Below are 23,039 nucleotides of genomic sequence, written 5' to 3'. Positions count from 1 at the left end.
GAGAGAGATGAAAAGACTTGTTTGTCATGACTTGATGAGTATCCAGGCTCTCAATCCTGGGTTTCCCACTGTACCACAAATAAAATTATCTACAGGGTCCAAGGGTTAAATTTCCCATGCTTTTAGTTACTTCCCTTGCTTGCTCATCCCTTTTTTCCTCCCTCCTCACTTTTCTTTTCATAGGAAGTATGTCAAGTTTATTTGCCTGTGTTCATTTGTGTGTGTGTGGTTTTTTTTTTTTTTTTTTTTTTTTAGGCCAAGTCATGACTACAGTAGCGGTACATGTGGACTCCAAAGCTGAGCTCACTACCCTGCTGGAGCAGTGGGAAAAGGAACATGGCAGTGGGCAGGACATGGTACCTATCCTTACCAGGTATGAACAATTAAGTTGTTTTTTTTTTTTAAAAAGGAAAAATTGGGAATTCCCTGGCAGTCCATTGCCGTGGGCCCAGGTTCAATCCCTGGTTGGGGAGCTAAGATCCTGCAAGCCACACGGCGTGGCCAAAAAAAAAAAAAAAAGTTGGAAAATGGTATAGAACATTTTCACTTTGTGAATTCTTTCTGTTTTTTTTTCCATAGAAGTTTTTTTTAATGATTCTACTTAATAAAATATTTGTTTGCAGGAAGAAAAAAATTTCCCCAAAACTAGAAAAGCATTTTTAAAGCAATTTTTCAAATTACAATGTTAAACTCATCTCCAGCTCTGTAAAAGTATATGACACGAGATCTTTAAAGTTTCACTGCATTTCAGGATTGTTCTTGGAAAAGATACTCTGCCAGAAAATCAATGGGGTCATTGGGTCTGACCTTACAACACTCATTCAGACCCTGCATAAGCGTTGGCATAACGTAGGCCATTAAAAAGTTTCTCAAGAGAACAGACTGGGCCTTCAGTAATTCTCTTTCTTCTCTTTTCACTTCCTCTAGTTTATTCTCACTTCTCAGAGCAAAATAATTTCTGGCTGCCCAGATGAAGCAAAGTGAGAGAGAGGAAGGAAGGAAGGAAGGGAGAGAGGGAGGGAAAGAGAGAGAGACAGAAAGACAGAAGGAAAGAAGGAAGGAAAGAAAGGAGGAAGGAAGGCTCACTTCATGAATTCTCAATCCATTTTTTTTCTCTGTCAGAACTAGTCTTTTATCTCTCTACTTCTTGAACCTTTTAAAATTTCTTCCCTTTCCTCTCAGGCCCTTTTGTTGTCATTCTCTTTCCTAGGTTCTTCTCCTGCCAGTGTTTTAGCGCCAAGGTTTTGTTTGTGATTCTCTTCTCTCTTCACCCTAAGTATTCTACCTAGATAGTTTCATCTCTGTCCATGATTTAAAAAATTATTCTCATGTTAACTTTCAAATTTCTATTTTCACTTCAGACCCTTCTTTTTAAAAATTTCAGACCCATTTCTCAGCTGATGGGTGTACACATGTTTAACCTGGTTATTCCACAGACACCTGAAACATACTGTGTTCAAAGTAGAGCTTATCACCTTCATCCTACCTCCGTCTTCATTCACAGCTTGTGCTTTTGTACTCCCTGCCTTGGTGTAAATAGTTATAAACTAAAAACTGAAAATCATTCTCCCTAGTGTATTCCTTTACTAGCACAACTTAGTCACCAAGCCCTGAGGGTTTCTGCTTCCTCTTCTTCCCCATTCCCACTTCCTTTATTAGGTATTGATCATGTCTTGACTGGCTCATTAGGCAGTGTGCATTATCCCTCTGTCTGCAGTTTACCCTCTTCTAATATATCATCCCCTTTGCTGAAAGATTTATCTTTTTCATACACAAATCTGATTGTCATACCTCAGCTCATAATTCTTCCCTGGCACCCTTTTCCTTCAGAATGAAATGTAATTTAGAGTGGCCTATGAGGCCATTTATGATTTAGTCTGTACCTCCTTTTTCTGCCTCATAGTGTTGTTCTTCAGAGAGGAATAGAACCATATTTTCCAGTGTCTGTGTGCCTTTACACTTGCTGTTTCTTTGGCCTGAAATGCCTTTCCTTGGTATATCTGCCTGGCAAGCTCTAGTCCTTTCAGGAAGCAGTTCAAGAATCATGTTTGTAAATACCATATGATATCACTTATATGTGAAATCTGAAATATGACACAAATGAACCTATCTATGAAACAGAAATGGAATCATGGACATAGAGAACAGACTGGTGGTTGCCAAGGGGGTTGGGGGAGGGATGCAGTGGGAGGTTGGGGCTAGCAGATGTAATCTTTTATATATAGAATGGATAAACAACCAGGTCCTACTGTATAGCACAGAGAATTATATTTAATATCCTGTGATAAACCATAATGGAAAAGAGTATTTGAAAAAAATGTATGTATATGTATATATATATATAACTGAATCACTTTGCTGTACAGCAGTAATTAACACAACATTGTAAATCAGCTATACTTCAATTTAAAAAAGTCTTCCACCCATTTTAATTACTACTTGTATTATAATTATCTTTTTACATGTGTCTCCTCACTAAATTGTAAGTTTTTTTTGAAGTCAGGTACTACTCATTTTTATTGGTGTCTCCTTGTGTTTCCTCAGACACTGACTTGCCCAATGCTTGGTACATAGTAAACTGTGTGGGACATAATTTTGTTGAATGAATGTGTTAAGGAAGAAGAGAAAGTGAAAAAAAAAGGCTGGGTTGGGATGCCCATGGTTTTTCTAAGCAGGAAGCCTCTGGAACATGGGGTTCTTTAACATCTAATCTGTGATATCATAGCAGAGAAAAAAAACTTTGTTTATGCAATGATCTGTTTTCTAGGGATAAAGAGAACTATGATCTTATGAAAGTTTAAACAGGGATAAATGCTTTGTTCATAATTGCTCTTGATAGGTAGGGAACATGTGAAAGTACAGTTTTTCTTTTAGGGAAAGGTTTATTGCTGACTGGTGGAAAGTGGATTTTCATTTGTAGAGGCATTGGAGATTAAGAACTATTAATCACAAGCTACTTGAAGTGCAGCCACAATGAATTTAAGAATCTTAAGTATTGTGCATTTAACGTGTGTGGATTATGATTGATGTACCTTTGAAAGGAGGAGAGAGTCATAAATGGGGATGATAGTGTTAGTGGTAGATTCATTTAATTGCTCAAAAAAAATAAAATATAAAGTATTTTTTAATACTTTATTTTCGGGAATTCCCTGGCGGTCCAGTGGTTAGGACTCGGTGCTTCCACTGCTGGGGCCCGTATTCAATCCCTGGGCAGGGATCCTGCAAGCTGCGTGGTGAGGCCAAAAAAAACCAAAAACCAAAAAACTTTATTTTCAGGATTATTTCATATTAATTATCATATTTGACCCTGAACTTTGTCATTATGCTATGGTATTCAGCAGTGCAGAGCCTAAATGGAGGGACCCTATCTTCAAGGAGATAACCATCTGGGAGGCAACTAATGGTTCCAAAAAATGCATAGTAGTACAAAATGGTATATAATGAAGTGCTAGATTGGCAGTGTGGTTTGTAAATATTCTAGGGGTTAGGAGAATGGAAAGAATTTGAATGAGTCCGTTTCTTCTATTCATTCAACAAATGTTTGAGGACCTTTTGTGTGTCAGAACTGTAGGAGACACTTCTCTGAACCTCAGCTTCTTCATTTGTCACTAAAGGTATGAGAGCTACATTGTTAAAAGATAGCCATCCTCTGAGCTGCTTGCAAAAGACTATAGGACTTCCCTGGTGGTGCAGTGGTTAAGAATCCGCCTGCAATGCAGGGGACATGGGTTCGATCCCAGGTCTGGGAGGATCCCACATGCTGCAGAGCAACTAAACCCATGCACCACAACTACTGAGCCTGTGCTCTAGGGCCCGTGTGCTGCGACTACTGAAGCCCGCGCACCTAAAGCCCGTGCTCCACAACAAGAGAGGAGCCACCGCAACGAGAAGCCCGCGCACCACAACAAAGAGTACCCCCCTGCTTGCCGCAGCTAGAGAAAGCCTGCGCGCAGCAACAAAGACCCAACGTGGCCAAAACAAACAAAAAAACAAAACAAAAAAACCCAAAAGACTATAGCCAGGCAGTAGAAAGCTAAGGTTGAAATACTGGGTTTTAACTCCAATTCCAGTGGGCTTTCCAGTGTAGGATGTGGTAAAGGTTCCTTGGAACAAGGACTTGAAAGTTGGTAGAATATACCTTGATTGAAAGCAGAGACAAGGTTTTCTAGGAAAAGTTCAAATGTGACTGAAAAATGTATCTAGGGGCGAATGAACTGGGGCATGTTTTTGTGGCAGTGAGGAAATGGGCCCCACCAAAGTGGAGGGTGAATATAAGGTAGGAATGGAAGATAAAGTTATATGGAGCAAGATCTTAAAAAGATCTTTAAGGTTAGACTGGGACTTTAAGAGACAGTAGGATGAATTCAAAGTATAGTTTATTTTAGATAGGGGCAAAACTCTTACCATCCTTCAAATTGTGGGTCTGTTAGTTCACTGGCTATTTCCTAAATTACCTTCACATCTGTCATCCCTCTCACCCTGCAAACTGGCTTCAGTTTGGGTGTTTTGGTGTATTCCATGAAAAGCAAATGAATTTCAGGCTTACCTACTCCTTTACTGACTATTTTTTTAAATGATCTTTTGACTATTTTCCTAAGAAAAATGTACAACTCTATAACTTGATTGACTTTTTATTTTTTATGTTGTTTTATTTATTATAATCAAGCCTTTGACTTAATTCTGTGAAAAAGGACTGGCATTGCGCCAAGCTGTATGAGCTTAACCCAGGTTTTGTGGGTTTTTTTTTATATTATTGAGATATAATTTATAGTCGACCCACGGTTGCTTGAATCTGTGGATGTGGAGGGCCAACTGTACTATGCCATTTTATACAAAGGACTTGAGCATTAGAGGATTTTAGTATCCCTGGGAGGTCCTGGAACCAATTCCCTGTGGATACTGAGGGATGGATTGTTTACTTATAAAATCATCACCTAGATCAAATTATAGAACTTGAGTACTACCTCCAGAAGGCTCCCTCCTGCCCCATTGCATCAATATCTACCTTAGATTAATTTGTTTTCTATTTGTTATTGATTCCCAGTTTCCATAGGAACACCACCTAAATAGCTCTGACTTAAGTTCAGTTTTAAGCAGACTACATATATTAACTTTAACTTCAGGGAAACTCTGTAAGATAGGGACTGTTATCCTCATTTTACAGATTAGGTGCAGAGAGGTTAAATAACTTGACCGAAGTCACAAACAGGGGAAGAGATATGATTTGAACACTGGCCATCTGGCTCCAGAATCCATGTTTTTAACTTCTGCTGTGCTATGTTGCTTAGTTTCCACTGAAGATACTAGTAGATCTTATAATATGTAATTTAAAGTACATTTTGTGTGATCATCCTTTGTGGCAAAGAGAGTTTTCAGAGTTTAGGGGGAAAGGTAGAAAAGATAGAAATACTTTTGAGGCTTGATGGGGAAAAATATACCAGAGTGGGCAAGAATTTTTGCAGGGAGCTTAACCCTTAAGACTAGAAAGTATGGTTTTGTGGAAATAAAGCATGCAGGAAAATTTGAGTTAGGATAGAGCATCCTAGATACTGGAGAGCATGAAAGCCTTTTATTTGATTGTCATTATAATAGGTTAAAATGTCAGTCCTTAGGGTACTCAGAAAGTGATTTTTCTTATTTCAAAAAAAAATGTGTGAATAAAAAAGAACAGTTGATAACATGCAACAACATGGATGACTCAACGTGCTGAGTGAAAGAAGTCAAACATAAAAAGAGTATATGTGGAGCTTCCCTGGTCGTGCAGTGGTTAAGAATCCGCTTGCCAATGCAGGGGACACGGGTTCCATCCCTGTTCCGGGAAGATCCCACATGCCGTGGAGCAACTAAGCCTGTGCGCCACAACTACTGAGCCTGCGCTCTAGAGCCCACGAGCCACAACTACTGAAGCCCGCATGCCTAGAGCCCGTGCTCCGCAGCAAGAGAAGCCCACGCACCACAACGAAGAGTAGCCCCCGCTCGCTGCAGCTAGAGAAAGCCCGCACGCAGCAACGAAGACCCAACGCAGCCAAAAGTAAATAAATAAATAAAATAAATTTAAAAAAAAAGAGTATATGTGATTTCATTTATATGAAATTGTAGAACAGGCAAAACTAATCTTTAGTGAGAAAAAGTAGGTGAGTGGTTGCTTAGGGCAGGGGTGGGAACCTGGGTGGGTGGAAGAATGTTATAGGCTGAGGTAACAGCACCTAGAAAGGTCCTGAAGCAGTTACGAGTTTGGACTCTGAAGAGCAGGGAAGGCCATGTGACTGTAGCTTAATAAAGGAGGGGTGGAGGAGTACAAGAAGTGGTCATAGATGCAGACAAAAACCAGGTTACTGTAAACCTTGTAGTGCTTGGGTTTAATTTAAGTTGAGGGTAAGTCATTGAAAGTTGGAGGTGTATTGTGTCAGGTCAAGCATGGAAGCAAGAAACAAGGAGACCAGGGAAAAGCCTATTGCAGGTAGTCCAGAAGTTGATAAAGGTGGTCTGGACAAGGGTAGGAATGGTCAAGATTTAAGGAAATGATTGAAGTCAGGAGATATTTTGTAGGTAGAGCTTATAGGAATTATTGCTGTGGGGGATGGGGAGAAAAAGGAAGGTTTTAATGATGACTCCTTGTTTTTGGCTTCTGAGGGGATAGTGCTATTTTTTGAGACAGGAGAGTTGGAAAGAAGAATGAATTTGGGAGTGGAAATTGTTTTATGAGATAGTTGTTTAGATCTTTATGTTTGTTAGGAAAATACCCTTTTTCTAATTTTTTGCTTTTATTTTGTACCTTGATTGTTTAATTGACTATTGTAGGTAGTGATACATTTTTTTTGTATGCTTGTCTAGAATTGACCCTGTCTTCTCTTTGTGCTAGGATGTCTGAATTGATTGAAAAAGAAACTGAAGAATATCGTAAGGGGGATCCAGACCCATTTGATGATCGACATCCTGGTGAGACTGTGTTCTCTTAAGCCTGGCTCTAATTTTCTTACAAAAGAAAACTGCTTAATATAAGGAATATTTTTCAATTGAAATAGAATTTATTTGTTAAAATATTGCTCAAGGTGGGGGCAGAGAGGAAAAATAAATTCCTGGAAAAATGGAAATACTTTTAATATTTACCTATTAAATGGAAGATTACTGTTACTAGAAGCTAACTTAAAGGAACTGAATTATATAGATATACCTTATTGACTCAGTTAATACGATTACAAAGATGTAAAAAGAGAAATATGTTCTCTCTTTCTGACTTTTAAACCAAAAGATGTTATCCTCTGTGCCTTCATTTTTCTAACAACAATAATTATCCTTTTACTAACGGGGAGATGTGGTTGAGAATGCATTCAGTGCCTTGCTTTTAGTTATGAAATTGATGCTTGGAACCTTGAATAATGAATGAATGGATTTCTTGATGTCTACTTTAGTGTTCCAACAGCTAAAATATGCCATCTCATGTTAATGTGGTTTTCTTTTGGGCTAATTTAATTAGAGCCATGACAAACCAGCCTGCTTTGGCATGGAATTTGCTGTAATACAGAACTGTATGGGACTTGAGACTGCTATTTTATGTTCTCTCTAAGGTAGATTACCAGTGGGCAAAGCTTATGTCGTGTGGGCCCACACTGCATATACATTTTCTCTTTGTAAAACCAGGAGTCCTTTTTGGAGAGAAGAGTCTGAGATTTTGTATGTGGAGAGATAGTGAGAATGAGTGGGACTTATAAAAATAAGAACATTGTATATCCACCCAAATGTTCCAGGGTTTATTTCTGTTTCTTAGACTTTTATTCCCAAATGTAAGTAAGCTAAGCATTTCAGATTGAGTGTCCAGTTGTTTATGTGATGTTACCTGCTGCTCTTGTCCTAGACATCCCCACTTGTGACTTTGAGAATGGCTATTGAACTCACATCTTCAGTAAGGCAATCAGAGCATGAAATAGTAGGAAAGTGAAAAGAAATTAAGTTAATTCATGAGATTGTGAAAAGAATTAAAGAGATGATCATGCTTAGTGACATTGCCTTGGAAAGGATAAAATGATAACGAGGAAGAAGGGAGAGAAGAATGCCTTTTTTCAGTAGAAATTTAAAGACAGTTTTTTTCCTTCCTAACTTATGTTAAGTCATATTTGTCATTAGGCATAATTTCTGTTAATAAAAACAAGGGTCACAGTTTCATCTTTTATAAAGAGAGAAAGTTAAGTAATCTGAGGTCCACGTTTGTTTTTATGGTACCATTCTCTAACTTCTGTTTTTGTGAATTACTTTGGGATATTAATTACAGCTTGGTAACTTTATATCAGCAGCTTATATCTTTTCTTCATCCTAAATTGTATCCTTTGACTAAATTTGCCACTCTGAAAGGAAAATTAAATAGATGATGTCTGTTTTAAAAGCAAACCAGTAATTTTCCCAACCATTAACTAATTCTTTTACATTTAGGCTGTGTGTTGAGTAAATCCTAGGTTCCTGGCCTCCTTTCTTTCCCCAGGAGCTCAGAAGTTAAGATGACCAGGTTTATTTTATCTCTAGAATTGGTGATTGCTTGGTGGGATTCCCCCTGTCCCCCAAACCTGGAGTGTCATTACAGGTTTGAGGACACATCTCTGCTGCTGTTGGCATTATAGTTGAGAGATTGGACTTGGAGCCTATCTTCTCCAGGCCACTCATCAAAAGAAGCTGTGCTTCCTTCCTTTCTTTGTCTGGGAAGTCATGGGTTTTCATTCTCTTAGGCTCCTTTATGATTCTTTTGTAGACCTTGTATACTCTTACTGATACTGGTCTGGGTCTAGTGCTTATTTATTTAATTCAGCATTGATGTGTAGGCAATATGCTGGGAGATGGGAAGGTTAGAGAGCAGTGTCTCAAATTTTTTATTGTCATTTTTAATTTTAAAGAATGTTCCTTATGAAATCTGATTCATCAAAAGAATCTTTTCTCTGTTTCTGTTAATTTTTGCTGGCCTTTTAATAGTACTTAAACAACCCAGGTGCCTTTCCAGAGGTCTGAGTTGCTTGACTGGGATGACTTACTCATTCCTTTGTTTGTTCCTCCCCTCTTCTTTTGGTAGGTCGAGCTGATCCAGAGTGTATGCTGGGCCACTTGCTGAGAATACTCTTCAAGAATGATGATTTCATGAATGCAGTAGGTTTGCTTCTTACTTTTCTCCAGAGATTATCATCAGCAGATGCTGTACCTTTATTGTTTTTTTGTAAATAGTCTGTTTTCTCCTGAGGCCTTGACAAAGTTGGGAATTGAGTGGGTAGCTTTTTAAATTTGGTATTGGTTCAATGAAATAGACTACTCATGGACTTCTTTATTACCAAAGTCCTGGTTGTGGCCAAGGTGTTTTCTCTTTGGTGTGTACTTTGTTCAGTTGAATATTGGTGAGGGTTCCCAAGGCATCTGTGCTCATTCTGGGGTGAGATGATTTTGAGTTTGGGAATATAGGAGTTCTCTTGGGTTCCTGAATAGAAAAGTAAGAGTGATATGTACCGTATGATTCTGCACTGACACTATGGGTGTGTGCATCAGGCATGTGGAGGGAGAGAAAGGTGCCTTATTTAACTCCGGTCTGTTGAGGAGTAAATGAGGGTAAAAAAAAAAAAAAGTATGTATTACTCACAGCTCCTGAACATAGTAATTATTCAATAAATTGTGGCTGTTAGTGATTTTGGAGGTGGAATAGCATGATGCTTGAGAGCATGGGCTTTGGGGTCCATGTTTTGGGTTTAAGTGCACTCTTCATTGACATTTTGATCTTTAGGCAACTTAAGCCTCTCCAAGCTTTATTTTCTCGAAGCTTTATTTCCCTAATCTATAAAATAGGGATGATAGTTCTTACCTTAAAATGTTTTTGTAATCCTTGAATGAAATTAAGCATGAAAAGTGCTTAGTGCAGAACCTGGCACATGAGGGCTCAGTAATTATTAGCTATTATTTTTATCTGTATTATATTAATTCCCAATTTTATTTCTTTATCATTGGTGTCTCTTCTCTGCTTCAGATCACTTCCAGCTGCCTTCTAGACGTTCCCACATGAATATTTCCCACAGGCACCTTGAATTCTGCATGTCTAATTGTTTCCCCCACAGTCTGTTTCTCTTATGGTCTAGCTCAGTAATGGTGTCCTTTCCTAGCCAGCTGGAAGTTATCCTTTATTCCTCTAAGCTTTTTTATTCAGTGAACTTACAGGTCTTATTGTGCCCTCCCCCTTAACCTTCACAAATCCCTCCACTTCTTTCTGCCCTTGTTGCCAGACCTTAGGTTAGCTACCACCATCTCTTGATACTGCAATAGCCTCTTAATTGGTTTCTCTTCTTATCTTGTCCCAACCCATTCTTTACTTATATCCCGAAAATCTTTATCAAATGCAAAAAATGATCATGGCAGTCTCTTGCTTAAAATCCATTAGTGCTTTCCCCTTGCTCTCAAGATAAATTTTAAATTTTTTATTTTGGTTTATAAACCCAATCTCATGGCCTCTGTTCTCTCATTTTCAGTTCCTGACCTTTGGCCCTCCTCTCTTTCCCACTCCTCCTTAGCTATTCCTACTTGTCCTTCATGTTCTCGCTTCTGTAGCATCCTGTACTTAATGATATTTGTTTTTCCAGCTGTCACCTCTTTTGGATTATGAACCCTTTGATGGTGGGACTTTGTCTTATTCACTGTTGTATACCCAGCAATAGAACACAGTGCCACTTAGAGATCCAGTATTTATTTGATGAGTGCCAAAAGGAAAGTTTTATTGATACATTTATATATATAAAATATAAAACTCAAATTTTTTCGTTAACTATTGTCAAGAATCAGGGAGGGGTGAGGGGAGGCTTATCTTGCCCTGTTTTATCCTTCTGAAAAAGTGTATATGAGGATGGGGGGTGTTTTCTTTGTGATACTCCTTGAGCTTTAATTTCTATGGTTGCTGAGTTGTTTTAGGGGGATTTGACTTTAAAGTGGCAGAATAAATTATATGGTATTATCATGGCTCAGCAGGATCATAACTATTTCTAATAATTAGAGGTTTAATTAGTAATGTTAGGTATAGTCTTCTTTAATACCCTTTAGGCAAGCTATGGGAATGTATTAAGGATTTATTAGATGTTATTAATTTGATTGGGTTGAATTTCAGATGAGAAGTACTCCTTTTCTTTACAGCTGGTGAATGCATATGTGATGACAAGCCGAGAGCCCCCTTTAAACACTGCCGCTTGCAGACTCCTACTGGACATCATGCCAGGGCTAGAAACTGCTGTCGTCTTTCAAGAAAAGGTACTTACTAAAAAGAAAAGTCAACATTTTATTTTTTAGTTGAATGCTGATCTGTTTTTCTTTGTTAAAATAATTGTTATAGTTTTTTCTTATTATAGTAGTAATCTATATTATAGAATCTTAAGGAATTAAGACACAATAAAAAAAATTTTTAAATAACTATTTTAATGAGTACTTGCTGCTTGGGTGCTGTAGTCTTTTTTAAAATCTTAAGATCATATGTTTTTAGATACGGATTTGTGGATTTAACGATTTATGATCTTATTCAAACTCTTATTCCTTTTTTTTTTTTTTTTTTTGAATGTAGGTGCTTTACAACTTTGTGTTAGTTTCTGATGTATAGCAGAGTGAATCAGTTATACATATATGTATATCCACTCTTTTTTAGATTTCCTTCCCATTTAGGTCACCACAGAGCACTGAGTATAGTTCCCTGTGCTATACAGTAGGTTCTCATTAGTTATCTGTTTTGTATATAGTAGCATATATGTATCATTCCCAATCTCCCAATTCATCCCACCCTCCCTTCCCCCTTGGTAACGATAAGTTTGTTTTCTACATCTGTGACTCTATTTCTGCGTTGCAAATAAGTTCATCTGTACCATTTTTGTAGATTTCACATACAAGCGATATTATACGGTATTTGTCTTTCTCTTTATGACTTCACTCTGTATGACAATCTCTAGGTCCATCCACGTCACTGCAAATGATGTTATTTCGTTCCTTTTTTTTTTTTAATTAATTTATTTATTTTTGGCTGTGTTGGGTCTTCGTTTCTGTGCGAGGGCTTTCTCTAGTTGCGGCAAGCGGGGGCCACTCTTCATCGCGGTGTGCGGGCCTCTCACTATCGTGGCCTCTCCTGTTGCGGAGCACAGGCTTGAGATGCGCAGGCTCAGTAGTTGTAGCTCACGGGCCTAGTTGCTCCGCGGCATGTGGGATCTTCCCAGACCAGGGCTCGAACCCTTGTCCCCTGCATTAGCAGGCAGATTCTCAACCACTGCGCCACCAGGGAAGCCCTATTTCGTTCCTTTTTATGGCTGAGTAATATTCCATTGCATATATGTATCACATCTTCTTTATCCATTCCTCTGTCAGTGGACATTTAGCTTGCTTCCATGTCTTGGCTATTGTAAATAGTGCTGCAGGGAATGTCGGGGTGCATGTATCTTTTTGAATTATGGGTTTTTTCTGCGTATATGCCCATAGTGGGATTGCTGGGTCACATGGTAGTTCTATTTTTAGTTTTTTTTTAAGGAACCTCCATACTGTTCTCCATAGTGGCTGTACCAATTTACATTCCCACCAACAGTGTAGGAGGGTTCCCTTTTCTCCACACCCTCTTCAGCATTTATTGTTTGTAGATTTTTTAATGTTGGTGATTCTGACTGATGTGAGGTTACCTCATTGTAATTTTGATTTGCATTTCTCTAATAATTCAGACTCTTATTCTTAATGATGAGTAGTCTTCCCCGGTGATGAGGACATTCTGTTCTGAGGAAGGCTGTCCTATTCTTGACAGTATTTTTTTTTTTTTTTTTTAATTAATTTATTTATTTATTTTTGGCTGTGTTGGGTCTTCGTTTCTGCGCGAGGGCTTTCTCTAGTTGTGGCAAGCGGGGGCCACTCTTCATCGCGGTGCACGGGCCTCTCACTGTCGCGGCCTCTCCCGTTGCGGAGCACAGGCTCCAGACGCGCAGGCTCAGTAGTTGTGGCTCACGGGCCTAGCCGCTCCGCGGCATGTGGGATCTTCCCGGACCGGGGCACGAACCCGTGTTCCCTGCATTGGCAGGCGGATTCCTAACCACTGCGCCACCAGGGAAGCCCTTGACAGTATTTAATATTCACTCTGAAGGCTGTGCTGTGCTGTGTTTTATGCTATGTGCTGGGAATATTTTGTCAGCAAGATAGGAGCTTACATTTATATGTTTGGAAGAACAGAGACAAACTGATAATTTCAAGTAAGGATAAGTGCTATGAAGACCAGAAAATGGTAATTTGTTAGCGACTGTGTATATTTCAATTGTCAAAAATTAGTTGCTGTGTTTTTAGAAGTAATGTCGATATTTTGTCTCTTAGCATTAAGAATTTCAGTGTGAACTGCGTATGCCATATAGCTTTCTTTGCTTTTAAAGACACTAAAAATTTAATCTTCTGAAAAAATCTGGAAGTCTCAGTATAGTTAAATGCATAAGCCGAGCAAAAGATCTGGAAACAGATTTTCTTAACTTTTAAGAAAATTTTATTACAGAATTGTACCACATAATGTATTTTAGAGAATAACATTGTTATTAATGCTATAGTTTGCAGTATTGTGTAGACTAGATTTAAAAATCTCTAATTAGCTACCACTGTGGGAGACCAAAAAAATCTATCTCCTGTCAAAAATGTTTTAATGTGAGTTCTTTTTTTTTTTTTATGTGAGTTCGTTTGAAAAGCAGGATGAAAATGAAGCACTTACAGCAGTGTATTTGTTATATGCAAGATTTATAGAAGATTACAGATGATTTTACTGTGCTTTGTAAAAGTTTCCTGGTTGTCATTGTAGGAAAATCATCTCTGATTCTTTATAGTTTTATTGTATGTTTAGAATGAAGTGAATACCCTCTGGATGTTGGAAGCAGGAAGGGATATTTTGAATAATAAAGCTCTCTGCAAGAACAGTTTTGTATTTTTATTTTATTTATTTATTTATTTTCAATAAATTTATTTATTTATTTATTTGGCTGCATTGGGTCTTTGTTGCTGCGTGCGGGCTTTCTCTAGTTGAGGCGAACGGGGGCTACTCTTTGTTGCGGTGAGCGGGCTTCTCATTGTGGTGGCTTCTCTTGTTGTGGAACACGAGCTCTAGGCGAGCGGGCTTCAGTAGTTGTGGCTCATGGGCTCTAGAGCGCAGGCTCAGTAGTTGTGGTGCATGGGCTTAGTTGCTCCTGGACATGTGGGATCTTCCTTGACCAGGGCTTGAAACCATGTCCCCTGCATTGACAGGCAGATTCTTAACCACCGCACCACCAGGGAAGTCCTAGAACAGTTTTGTTTCTTAATAACTGATTTTTATTAAGTTGAAAGAAGTGAATTATTCAAAGATAATCATAATTAGGTTGGAAATAACATTGCCTTGAATCCAATGTCCTAGAGCGTGGATTATAAACCTCTTTAACCTTGTGAGACCTTACCGCTGGATTATATGATGTTCTTTACCTTTCAGAAATATCCTATGCACATATTTTGGTGTGAATCAATGTTTTACTTCTTTAAAAACATTTAATTATAGTGTGTAAATTAATGAGTCAGAAATCATTATTTTTGGGGACTTCCCTGGCGGTCCAGTGGTTAAGACTCCACACTTCCACTGCAGGGGGCACAGGGTCGATCCCTGGTCAGGGGACTTAGATTCTGCATTCTGTGCAGTGCAGCCCCCCCCCCAAAAAAAAAGCAGAAGAAAAAGAAAACAAAATCATTATTTTTAGACAGATTGGCAACTGGTGTTTCACAAAGCTACAGTTAAAACTCATTGCTTTAGGGCTTCCCTGGTGGCACAGTGGTTAAGAATCCGCCTGCCAGTGCAGGGGACACGGGTTAGAGCCCTGGTCTGGGAAGATCCCACATGCCACGGAGCAGCTAAGCCCATGCGCCACAACTACTGAGCCTGCGCTCTAGAGCTCTGCAACAAGAGAAGCCACTGCAATGAGAGGCCTGCGCACCGCAACGAAGAGTAGCCCCCACTCGCCGCAACTAGAGAAAATCTGCGTGCAACAATGCAGACCCAGTGTAGCCAAAAATAAATAAAATAAAATAAATAAATTTATTAAAAAAAAAGATTCACTGCTTTAGAGCAGTGTTTCTCAAACTTTCTGAACCGATAGTTACACATTTTACTTTTTTTTTTTTTCCAAAAGCTGGGTACATTTTGTTTTACATTACAACCCATACATTATATGTATCAGAGAGTTTTCTTGAACATTGTTTACCCCTTTGTGTAGTGCATCCTTATAGTTTCTATTTCATTTCTTTTTAAGAGCTGGTTGTAAGTTACTAAATTGATTGTATTCTAGCTGCTGTTTAAAAAAGTTGCTGGATTGTACTTTCACAGATGTTGAAATAGCTTTAAATTTTATTTTGTTTTATTGTTTTCTGTTTATGCTTGCTGCTCTTTTTTTTTAAGTATAGTTGATTTACAGTGCTGCGTTAATTTCTGCTGTACAGCAAGGTGACTCATTTGTATACATATATACATTCTTTTTTTTTTTTTAATATTCTTTTCCATTATGGTTTATCCCAGGAGACTGGATATAGTTCCCTGTGCTATACAGTAGGACCTTGTTGTTTGTCTGTTCTAAATGTAATAGTTTGCATCTGCTAACCCCAAATTCCCAGTCCATCCCTCTCCCTCCCTCCACCCCCCTTGGTAACCACAAGTCTGTTCTCTATGTCTGTGAGGCTGTTTCTGTTTTGTAGATGGGCTCATTTGTGCCATATTTTAGATTCCACATATAAGTGATATCACGTGATATTTGTCTTTCTCTGTCTGACTTTACTTAGTATGATAATCTCAGGTTGTATCCATGTTGCTGCAAATGTCATAATTTCGTTCTGTTTTATGGCTGAGTCGTATTTCGTTATATATATGTACCACATCTTCTTTATCCATTCATCTGTCGACGGACCTTTCGGTTGTTTCCATGTTTTGGCTATTGTGAATAGTGCTGCTATGAACATAGGGGTACCTGTATCTTTTTATTTATTTATTTTTGGCTGTGTTGGGTCTTTGTTGCTGCGTGTGGGCTTTCTCTAGTTGCGACGAGTGGGGGCTACTCTTCGTTGCATTGCGCGGGCTTCTCATTGCGGTGGCTTCTCTTGCTGCGGAGCACGGGCCCTAGGCGCGTGGGCTTCAGTAGTTGTGGCACGTGGGCTCAGTGGTTGTGGCTCGCGGGCCCTAGAGTGCAGGCACAGTAGTTGTGGCTCATGGGCTTAGTTGCTCCACGGCATGTGGGATCGTCCCGGAGCAGGGCTCAAACCTGTGTCCCTTATATTGGCAGGCAGATTCTTAACCGCTGTGCCGCCAGGGAAGCCCCTGTCTTTTTGAATTATAATTTTGTCTGGGTATATGCCCAAGAGTGGGATTGCTGGATCATACGGTAACTGTATTTTTACTTTGCTGAGGAACCTCCATACTATTTTCCAGTATAGTGGCTGCACCAACTTACATTACCACCAACATTGTAGGAGGGTGCCCTTTTCTCCACACCCTCTCCAGCATTTGTTATTTGTAGACTTTAAAAAAAAAAAAAAAAAAAAAGATAAATAAATAAATAAATGGCTGTGTTGCGTCTTCATTCTGCACGCAGGCTCTCTCTAGTTGCAGCGAGCAGGGGCTACTCTTCATTGCAGTGCGCAGGCTTCTCATTGCGGTGGCTTCTCTTGTTGTGGAGCTCTAGGCACACGGGCTTCAGTAGTTGTGGCACGCAGGCTCTAGAGCGCAGGCTCAGTAGTTGTGGCACACGGGCTTAGTTGCTCCGCGGCATGTGGGATCTTCCTGGACCAGGGCTTGAACCCGTGTCCCCTGCATTGGCAGGCGGATTCTTAACCACTATGCCACCAGGGAAGTCCCTGTTATTTGTAGACTTTTTAACGATGGCAATTCTGACTGGTGTGAGGTGGTACCTCATTTTAATTTTGTTCTACATTTCTCTAATAATTAGTGATGTTGAGCATCTTTTCATGTGCCTGCTGACCATGTGCATGTCTTCTTTGGAGAAATGTCTATGAAGATCTTCTGTCGATTTTTCAATTGGGTTGTTTGTTTTTTTGTTGAGTTGTATGAGCCGTTTGTATATTTTGGAGATTAAGCAGTTTTGGTCGCATCATTTCAAATATTTTCTCCCATTCTGTAGGTTTTTCGTTTTTTTTTTTTTTTTTAACATTTATTTATTTATTTGACTGTGCTGGTTCTTAGTTGCCATGTGCGGGATCTTCGTTGCCGCGTGTGGGATCTTCCTTGCCACATGTGGGATCCTTGTTGCTGTGTACAGGATCTTAAGTTGCGACATGTGGGATCTTTTAGTTGCGGCATGCGAACTCTTAGTTGCAGCATGTGGGATCTAGTTTCCTGACCAGGGATTGAACCTGGGCCCCCTGCATTGGGAGTGTGGAGTCTTAGCCACTGGACCACCAGGGAAGTCCCTCATTTCTTTTAAATGATTTCCTTTGCTGTGCAAAAGCTTTTAAGTTTGATTAGGTCCCATTTTATTTTTGTTTTTATTTCTGTTGCCTTGGGAGACTGACTTAAGAAACCATTGGTACAATTTATGTCAGAGAATGTTTAGCCTGTGCTTTCTTCTAGGAGTTTATGGTATCATGTCTTATGTTCAAGTCTTTAAGCCATTTTGAGTATTTTTGTGCATGGTGTGAGTGTGTGTCCTGACTTCACTGATTTTCATGTGGCTGTCCTAACTTCACTGATTTACATGTGGCTGTCCAACTTTCCCAGTACCACTTGCTGAAGAGACTGTCTTTTTCCCATTTTATAGTCTTGCTTCCTTTGTCCACGATTAATTGAATGTAGGTGTGTAAGTTTATTTTTGGGCTCTCTATTCTGTTCCATTGATCCATATGTCTGTTTTTGTACTGATACCACACTGTTTTGATTACTGTACCTTTGTAGTATTGTCTGAAGCCTGGGAGAGTTATGCCTCCTGCTTTGTATTTTTTCCTCAGGATTGCTTTGGCAATTCTGGGTCTTTTATGGCTCCATATGAATTTTTGCATTATTTGTTCTAGTTCTGCAAAAAATGTCATGGGTAATTTGATAGGGGTTGCTTTAAATCTGTGGATTGCTTTGGGTAGTATTGCCATTTTAATAATATTAATTCTTCCAATCCAAGAGCATGGGATATCTTTCCATTTCTTTGCATTCTCTTTAATTTCCTTTAGTAATGTTTTATAGTTCTCAGCATATAAGTCTTTCACTTCCTTGGTCAGGTTTATTCCTAGGTATTTTATGTTTTTTTGGTGTGATTTTAAAAGGTCTTGTTTTTATACATTCTCTTTCTGATATTTCATTGGTTTTTAAAAAATATATTTATTTATTTATTTAGCTGTGTCGGGTCTTAGTTGTGGCACTCTGGATCTTCATTGCGGCACGCAGGATCTTTCATTGCGGTGCATGCTCTTCATTGTGGTGCACAGACTCTAGAGAGCATGGGCTCAGTAGTTGTGGTGAGCAAGCTCTCTAGTTGTGGCACACGGGCTCCAGACTCTGCGGGCTTAGTAGTTGTGCCGCCCGGGCTCCATGGCCCGCGGACTGTCCAGTTGTGGCGCATGGGCTCTAGGGCATGCAGGCTCAGTAGTTGACAGCACACAGGCTTAGTTGCCCTGCGGCATGTGGGATCTTAGTTCCCCGACCAGGGATCGCCCCTGCGTCCCCTGCATTGGATGGCGGATTCTTAAGCACTGGACCACCAGAGAAGTCCCTGATATTTCATCATTAGTGTCAAAAAATTTATGCAACCGATTTCTGAATGTTAATCTTGTATCCTGCTACTTTTCTGAATTCCTTTATAAGATCTAGTCGTTTTAGTGTGGAATTCTTAGGATTTTCTATATATAGTATCATGTCATCTGCATTTAGTGACAATTTTACCTCTTCCCTTCCAATTTGGATACCTTTTATTTTTCTTGTCGGATTGCTGTGGCTAGGACTTCCAATACTATGTTGAATAGCAGTGGTAAGAGTGGGCATCCTTGTCTTGTTCCAGGTTTTAGTGGGAAGGCTTTCAGCTTTTCACCACTGAGTATTATATTGGCTGTGGGTTTGTCATAAATGGCTTTTATTATGTTGAGATATGTTCCCTCTATACTCACTTTGGTAAAAGTTTTTATCATGGATGATGTTGAGTTTTGCCAAATGCTTTTTCTGCATCTATTGAGATAATCACGTGGTTTTTGACTTTTCTTTTGTTTATGTGGTGTATTACATTGATTGCTTTGCAGATGTTGAACCGTTTTTGTGAACTTGGGATGAATCCCACTTGGTTGTGGTGTACGATCTTTTTCATGTGTTGTTGGATTCAGTTCGCTAATATTTTGTTGAGAATTTTTGCGTCTATGTTCATCAAAGATATTGGCCTGTAATTTTCTTTTTTGTTGGTATCTTTGTCTGATTTTGGTATCAGGGTGATGGTGACTTCATAGAATGTCTTTGGGAGTGTTTCCTCCTCTTCAGTCTTTTGGAAGAGTTTTAGAAGAATCAGTGTAAGTTCTTCTTTGTATGTTTGGTAGAATTTGCCTGTGAAGGCACCTGGTCCTGGACTTTTGTTTGTAGGGAGTTTTTTAAATTACAGATTCTACTTCACTTCTAGTCGTCAGTCTGTTCAGATCATCTGTTTCTTCTTGATTCAATTTTGGTGGGCTGTATGTTTGTAGAAAGTTGTCTATTTCTTGTAGGTTGTCAAATTTGTTGGCATATAATTGTTCATATTATTCTTCTATGGTTTTTTTGTATTTCTATGGTACCAGCTGAGATTTCTCCTTTTTCATTTCTTATTTTATTTGGGTTCTTGCTCTTTTCTTCTTGGTGAGCCTGGCCAGAGGTTTGTCAATTTTGTTTACCCTTTCAAAGAACCAGCTCTTGGTTTCTTTTTTTTGGGGGGTCACGCTGCGTGGCTTGTGGGATCCTAGTTCCCTGACCAGCGATTGAACCTGGGCCCTCAGCAGTGAAAGTGCGGAGTCCTAACCACTGGACCACTAGGGAATTCCCTTTCTGTTGTTTTTTAAACCTCTATTTTATTTATTTCCACTCTGATCTTTATTGTTTTCTTCCTTCTGCTGACTATGGGTTTCGTTTGTCCTTTTTCTAATTCTTTCAAGTGGTAGGTTAGGTTGTTTATTTGAGACTTTTCTTGTTTTTTGAGGAAGGCCTGTGTCACTATGAACTTCCCTCTAAGAACTGCTTTTGCTGCATCCCATGGATTTTGTATGGTTGTGTTTTCATTGTTGCTTTTCTCAAGGTATTTTTTAAATTTCCTTTTTGATTTCCTTGTTGACCCATTGGCTTTTTAGTAGCATGTTGTTTAGTCTCCATGTAATCATTTTTTTCTCATTTCTTTTCCTATGGTTGATTTCTAGTTTCATGCCATTGTGTTCAGAGGAGATGCTTGAAATAATTTCTGTACTCTTAAATTTGTTGAGGTTAGTTTTGTGCCCTAGTATGTGGTCAGTCCTAGAGAGAGTGTTCCATGTGCACTTGAAAAGAATGTGTATTCCGGTTTTTTTTTTGATGTAATATCCTGAAAATATCAATTAAATCTAAGTGTTGTATCATTTAGGATCTCTGTTGCCTTATTGATTTTCTGTCTAGAAGATCTCTTCATTGATGTGAGTGGGGTGTTAAAAGTCTCCTATTATATTCCCATCAATTTCTCCTGTTATGTCTGTATTTGTTTTACGTATTTGGTTGCTCCTGTATCAGTTGCACATGTGTTGACGAAGTGTAAAATCTTCTTCTTATATTGATCCTTTTACTGTTATATAGTGTCCTTCTTTATCTTTCTTATGGCCTTTGTTTTATTTTTTTAATTTTTAAAATATTTATTTATTTATTTATTTTGGCTGCACTGGGTGTTAGTTGTGGCACGTGGGATCTTAGTTGCAGCATGTGGACTTCTTGGTTGCGACATGCAGACTGGACTCTTAGTTGTGGCATGAGGACTCTTAGTTGCGGCATGCAGACTGTTTAGTTGCGGCATGCATGCGGTATCTAGTTCCCTGATCAGGGATCGAACCTGGGCTCCCTGCATTGGCACAGAGTCTTACACATTGGACCACCAGGGAAGTCCTTGGCCTTTGTTTTAAAGTCTGTTTTGTCTGCTAGGAATATTGTAGCTCCTGCTTTCTTGTCATTTCTGTTTGCATGAAATGAAATACCTTTTTCCATCCCCTCACTTTCAGTGTGTGTCCTTTGTCCTAAGATGGGTCTCTTGTAGGTCGAATATTGTAGGCTCCTGTTTTTTTAATCCAGTCTGCCACTCTTTGTTTTTGATTGGAGCATTCGGTCCATTGACATTTAAGGTAATATTGATACATATATATTTATTGCCATTTTAAACTTTGTTTTCAGCTGTTTCTGTATTCCTTGTTTGTTCCTTGTTCCTTTTGTTTTTCTTTTTGGGGTTTGATGATTTCTTTTTGTTTTATGCTTGGGTTGTTTTTGGTTTTTGTGAATCTATTGTATGTTTTTGATTTGTGGTTGCCCTGTTTTTCAAGTATGTTAACCCCTTCCTAGTTCTGCTTGCTTTAGACTGATAGTCATATAGGCCCAAACACATTCTAAAAAAAAAAAATCTACATTTTCTTAGTCCTTCCCCAAATTTTATGATTTTGATGTCCTTTTTTTACATCTTCATCTTTATCCTTTTGTTGTTCCTTGCATTTATGATCACTTTCACAAATAGGTGGTGGTTTTTTTTTCCTTTTTGATTTGTATATTAGCTAATTTAAGTGATTTACTTTCCAATTGCTGTCTCCCTGTATCTTCCTGCTTCTTTTAGAGAAGACCTTTCAATATTTCTTTTAGGATAGATTTAGTATTGCTGTATTCTTCTAGTTTTTGCTTGTCAGAGAAATTATTTCTCCTCCTATTCTAAATGATAATTTTGCTGGGTAGAGTATTCTAGGTTGCAGATTTTTCCTGTTCAAGACTTTGAATATATTTTGCCACTCCCTTCTGGCCTGCATTTCTGTAGAGAAATCAGCTGATAGCCATATTGGGCCTTCCCTTGTAATTAACTCTTTGTTTTTCTCTTGCTGCCTTTAGTATTCTCTCTTTATGTTTAACTTTTGCCATTTTTATTATCATATATCTTGGTATGTAGGTCTGTCTGGGTTCATCTTGTTTGGGACCCTCTGTGCTTCGTATATGTGGATATCTGTTTCCTTCTTTAAATTTGGGAAGTTTTCAGCCATAATTTCTTCAGATACATTTTCAATCCCCTTTTCTCTTTCTTCTCCCTCTGGAATCCCTGTTATGTGTATTTTGGCATGGTTTATATTATCCCATAGGTCTGTTAATGTTGCTTTCATTTTTTTTTCATTTGTTTTTCTTTTTTAAAAATTAACTAATTAATTAATTTGGATGTGCTAGGTCTTAGTTGCGGCATGTGGGATCTTTGTTGCCCTGTGTGGGGTCTTCATTTCGGTGTGTGGGATCTTTAGTTGCGGCATGCAGGTCTTAGTTGCGGCATCCAGGATCTTTTTTTTTAGTTGTGGCACGTGGGATTTTTAGTTGCGGCATGCAGGATCTTTTAGTTGCAGCATGCGGCTCTTAGTTGCAGCATGCGGGATCTAGTTCCTTGACCAGGGATCAAACCCGGGCCCCCTGCGTGGGGAGCGTGGAGTCTTAACTGCTGGACCAGCAGGGATATCCCTCATTTGGTTTTCTGTTTACTCTTTTGTTTGGGTAATTTCTATTATTCTATCTTGCAGATCACTTATTCTTTCTTCTGAATTATTTATTTTGCTATTCGTTGCATTTAGCTTAGATTTCTCCTCAGCAAATGAATTTTCTAATTTTTCTTGTCTCCTCCTTATAGTATAGTTTCTAGTTCCTTTTTACAGTAATCTGCATTTCTGTTGAAAACCTTTCTTAGTTCCTTCACTATTTTCATTACCTCCTTTTTGAACTCGGTGTCTGTTAGACTGAAGAGGTCTGTTTCTTTGTTCCTTCAGGGGAATTCTCTTGGTCTTTTAATTGGGAGTGGTTCCTCTGCTTCTTCATTTTGCTTATATTT

The 23,039-nt window shown here is 38.8% G+C and overlaps 1 protein-coding gene across 7 annotated transcripts in view; it reads left to right on the top strand.

The window, feature by feature from the left end:
• DCAF1 (DDB1 and CUL4 associated factor 1) overlaps nt 1-23,039 on the top strand; it is an 85,396-nt gene that overhangs the window by 8,363 nt on the left and 53,994 nt on the right. For 6 of the 7 annotated variants that reach the window (XR_005021977.1, XR_005021978.1, XM_036870439.1 and 3 more), the window contains exons 2-5: nt 256-373; nt 6,863-6,939; nt 9,056-9,129; nt 11,143-11,256. Coding sequence is in view for 5 of the 7 variants with exons in the window: in XM_036870439.1 (XP_036726334.1) it covers nt 264-373; nt 6,863-6,939; nt 9,056-9,129; nt 11,143-11,256 (375 nt within the window). In the remaining 2 variants the exon portion in view is untranslated. Of the gene's footprint in view, nt 1-255; nt 374-5,987; nt 6,032-6,862; nt 6,940-9,055; nt 9,130-11,142; nt 11,257-23,039 lie in introns of those variants that run through there. The other variant, XM_036870438.1, reaches the window with a different exon arrangement.

This window comes from Balaenoptera musculus, chromosome 11 (assembly GCF_009873245.2).
Source record: "Balaenoptera musculus isolate JJ_BM4_2016_0621 chromosome 11, mBalMus1.pri.v3, whole genome shotgun sequence".
Taxonomy (NCBI): Eukaryota; Metazoa; Chordata; class Mammalia; order Artiodactyla; family Balaenopteridae; genus Balaenoptera; species Balaenoptera musculus.
Note: the sequence above shows the minus strand (reverse complement) of the source record. Positions and strands in the feature narration are given on the sequence as shown.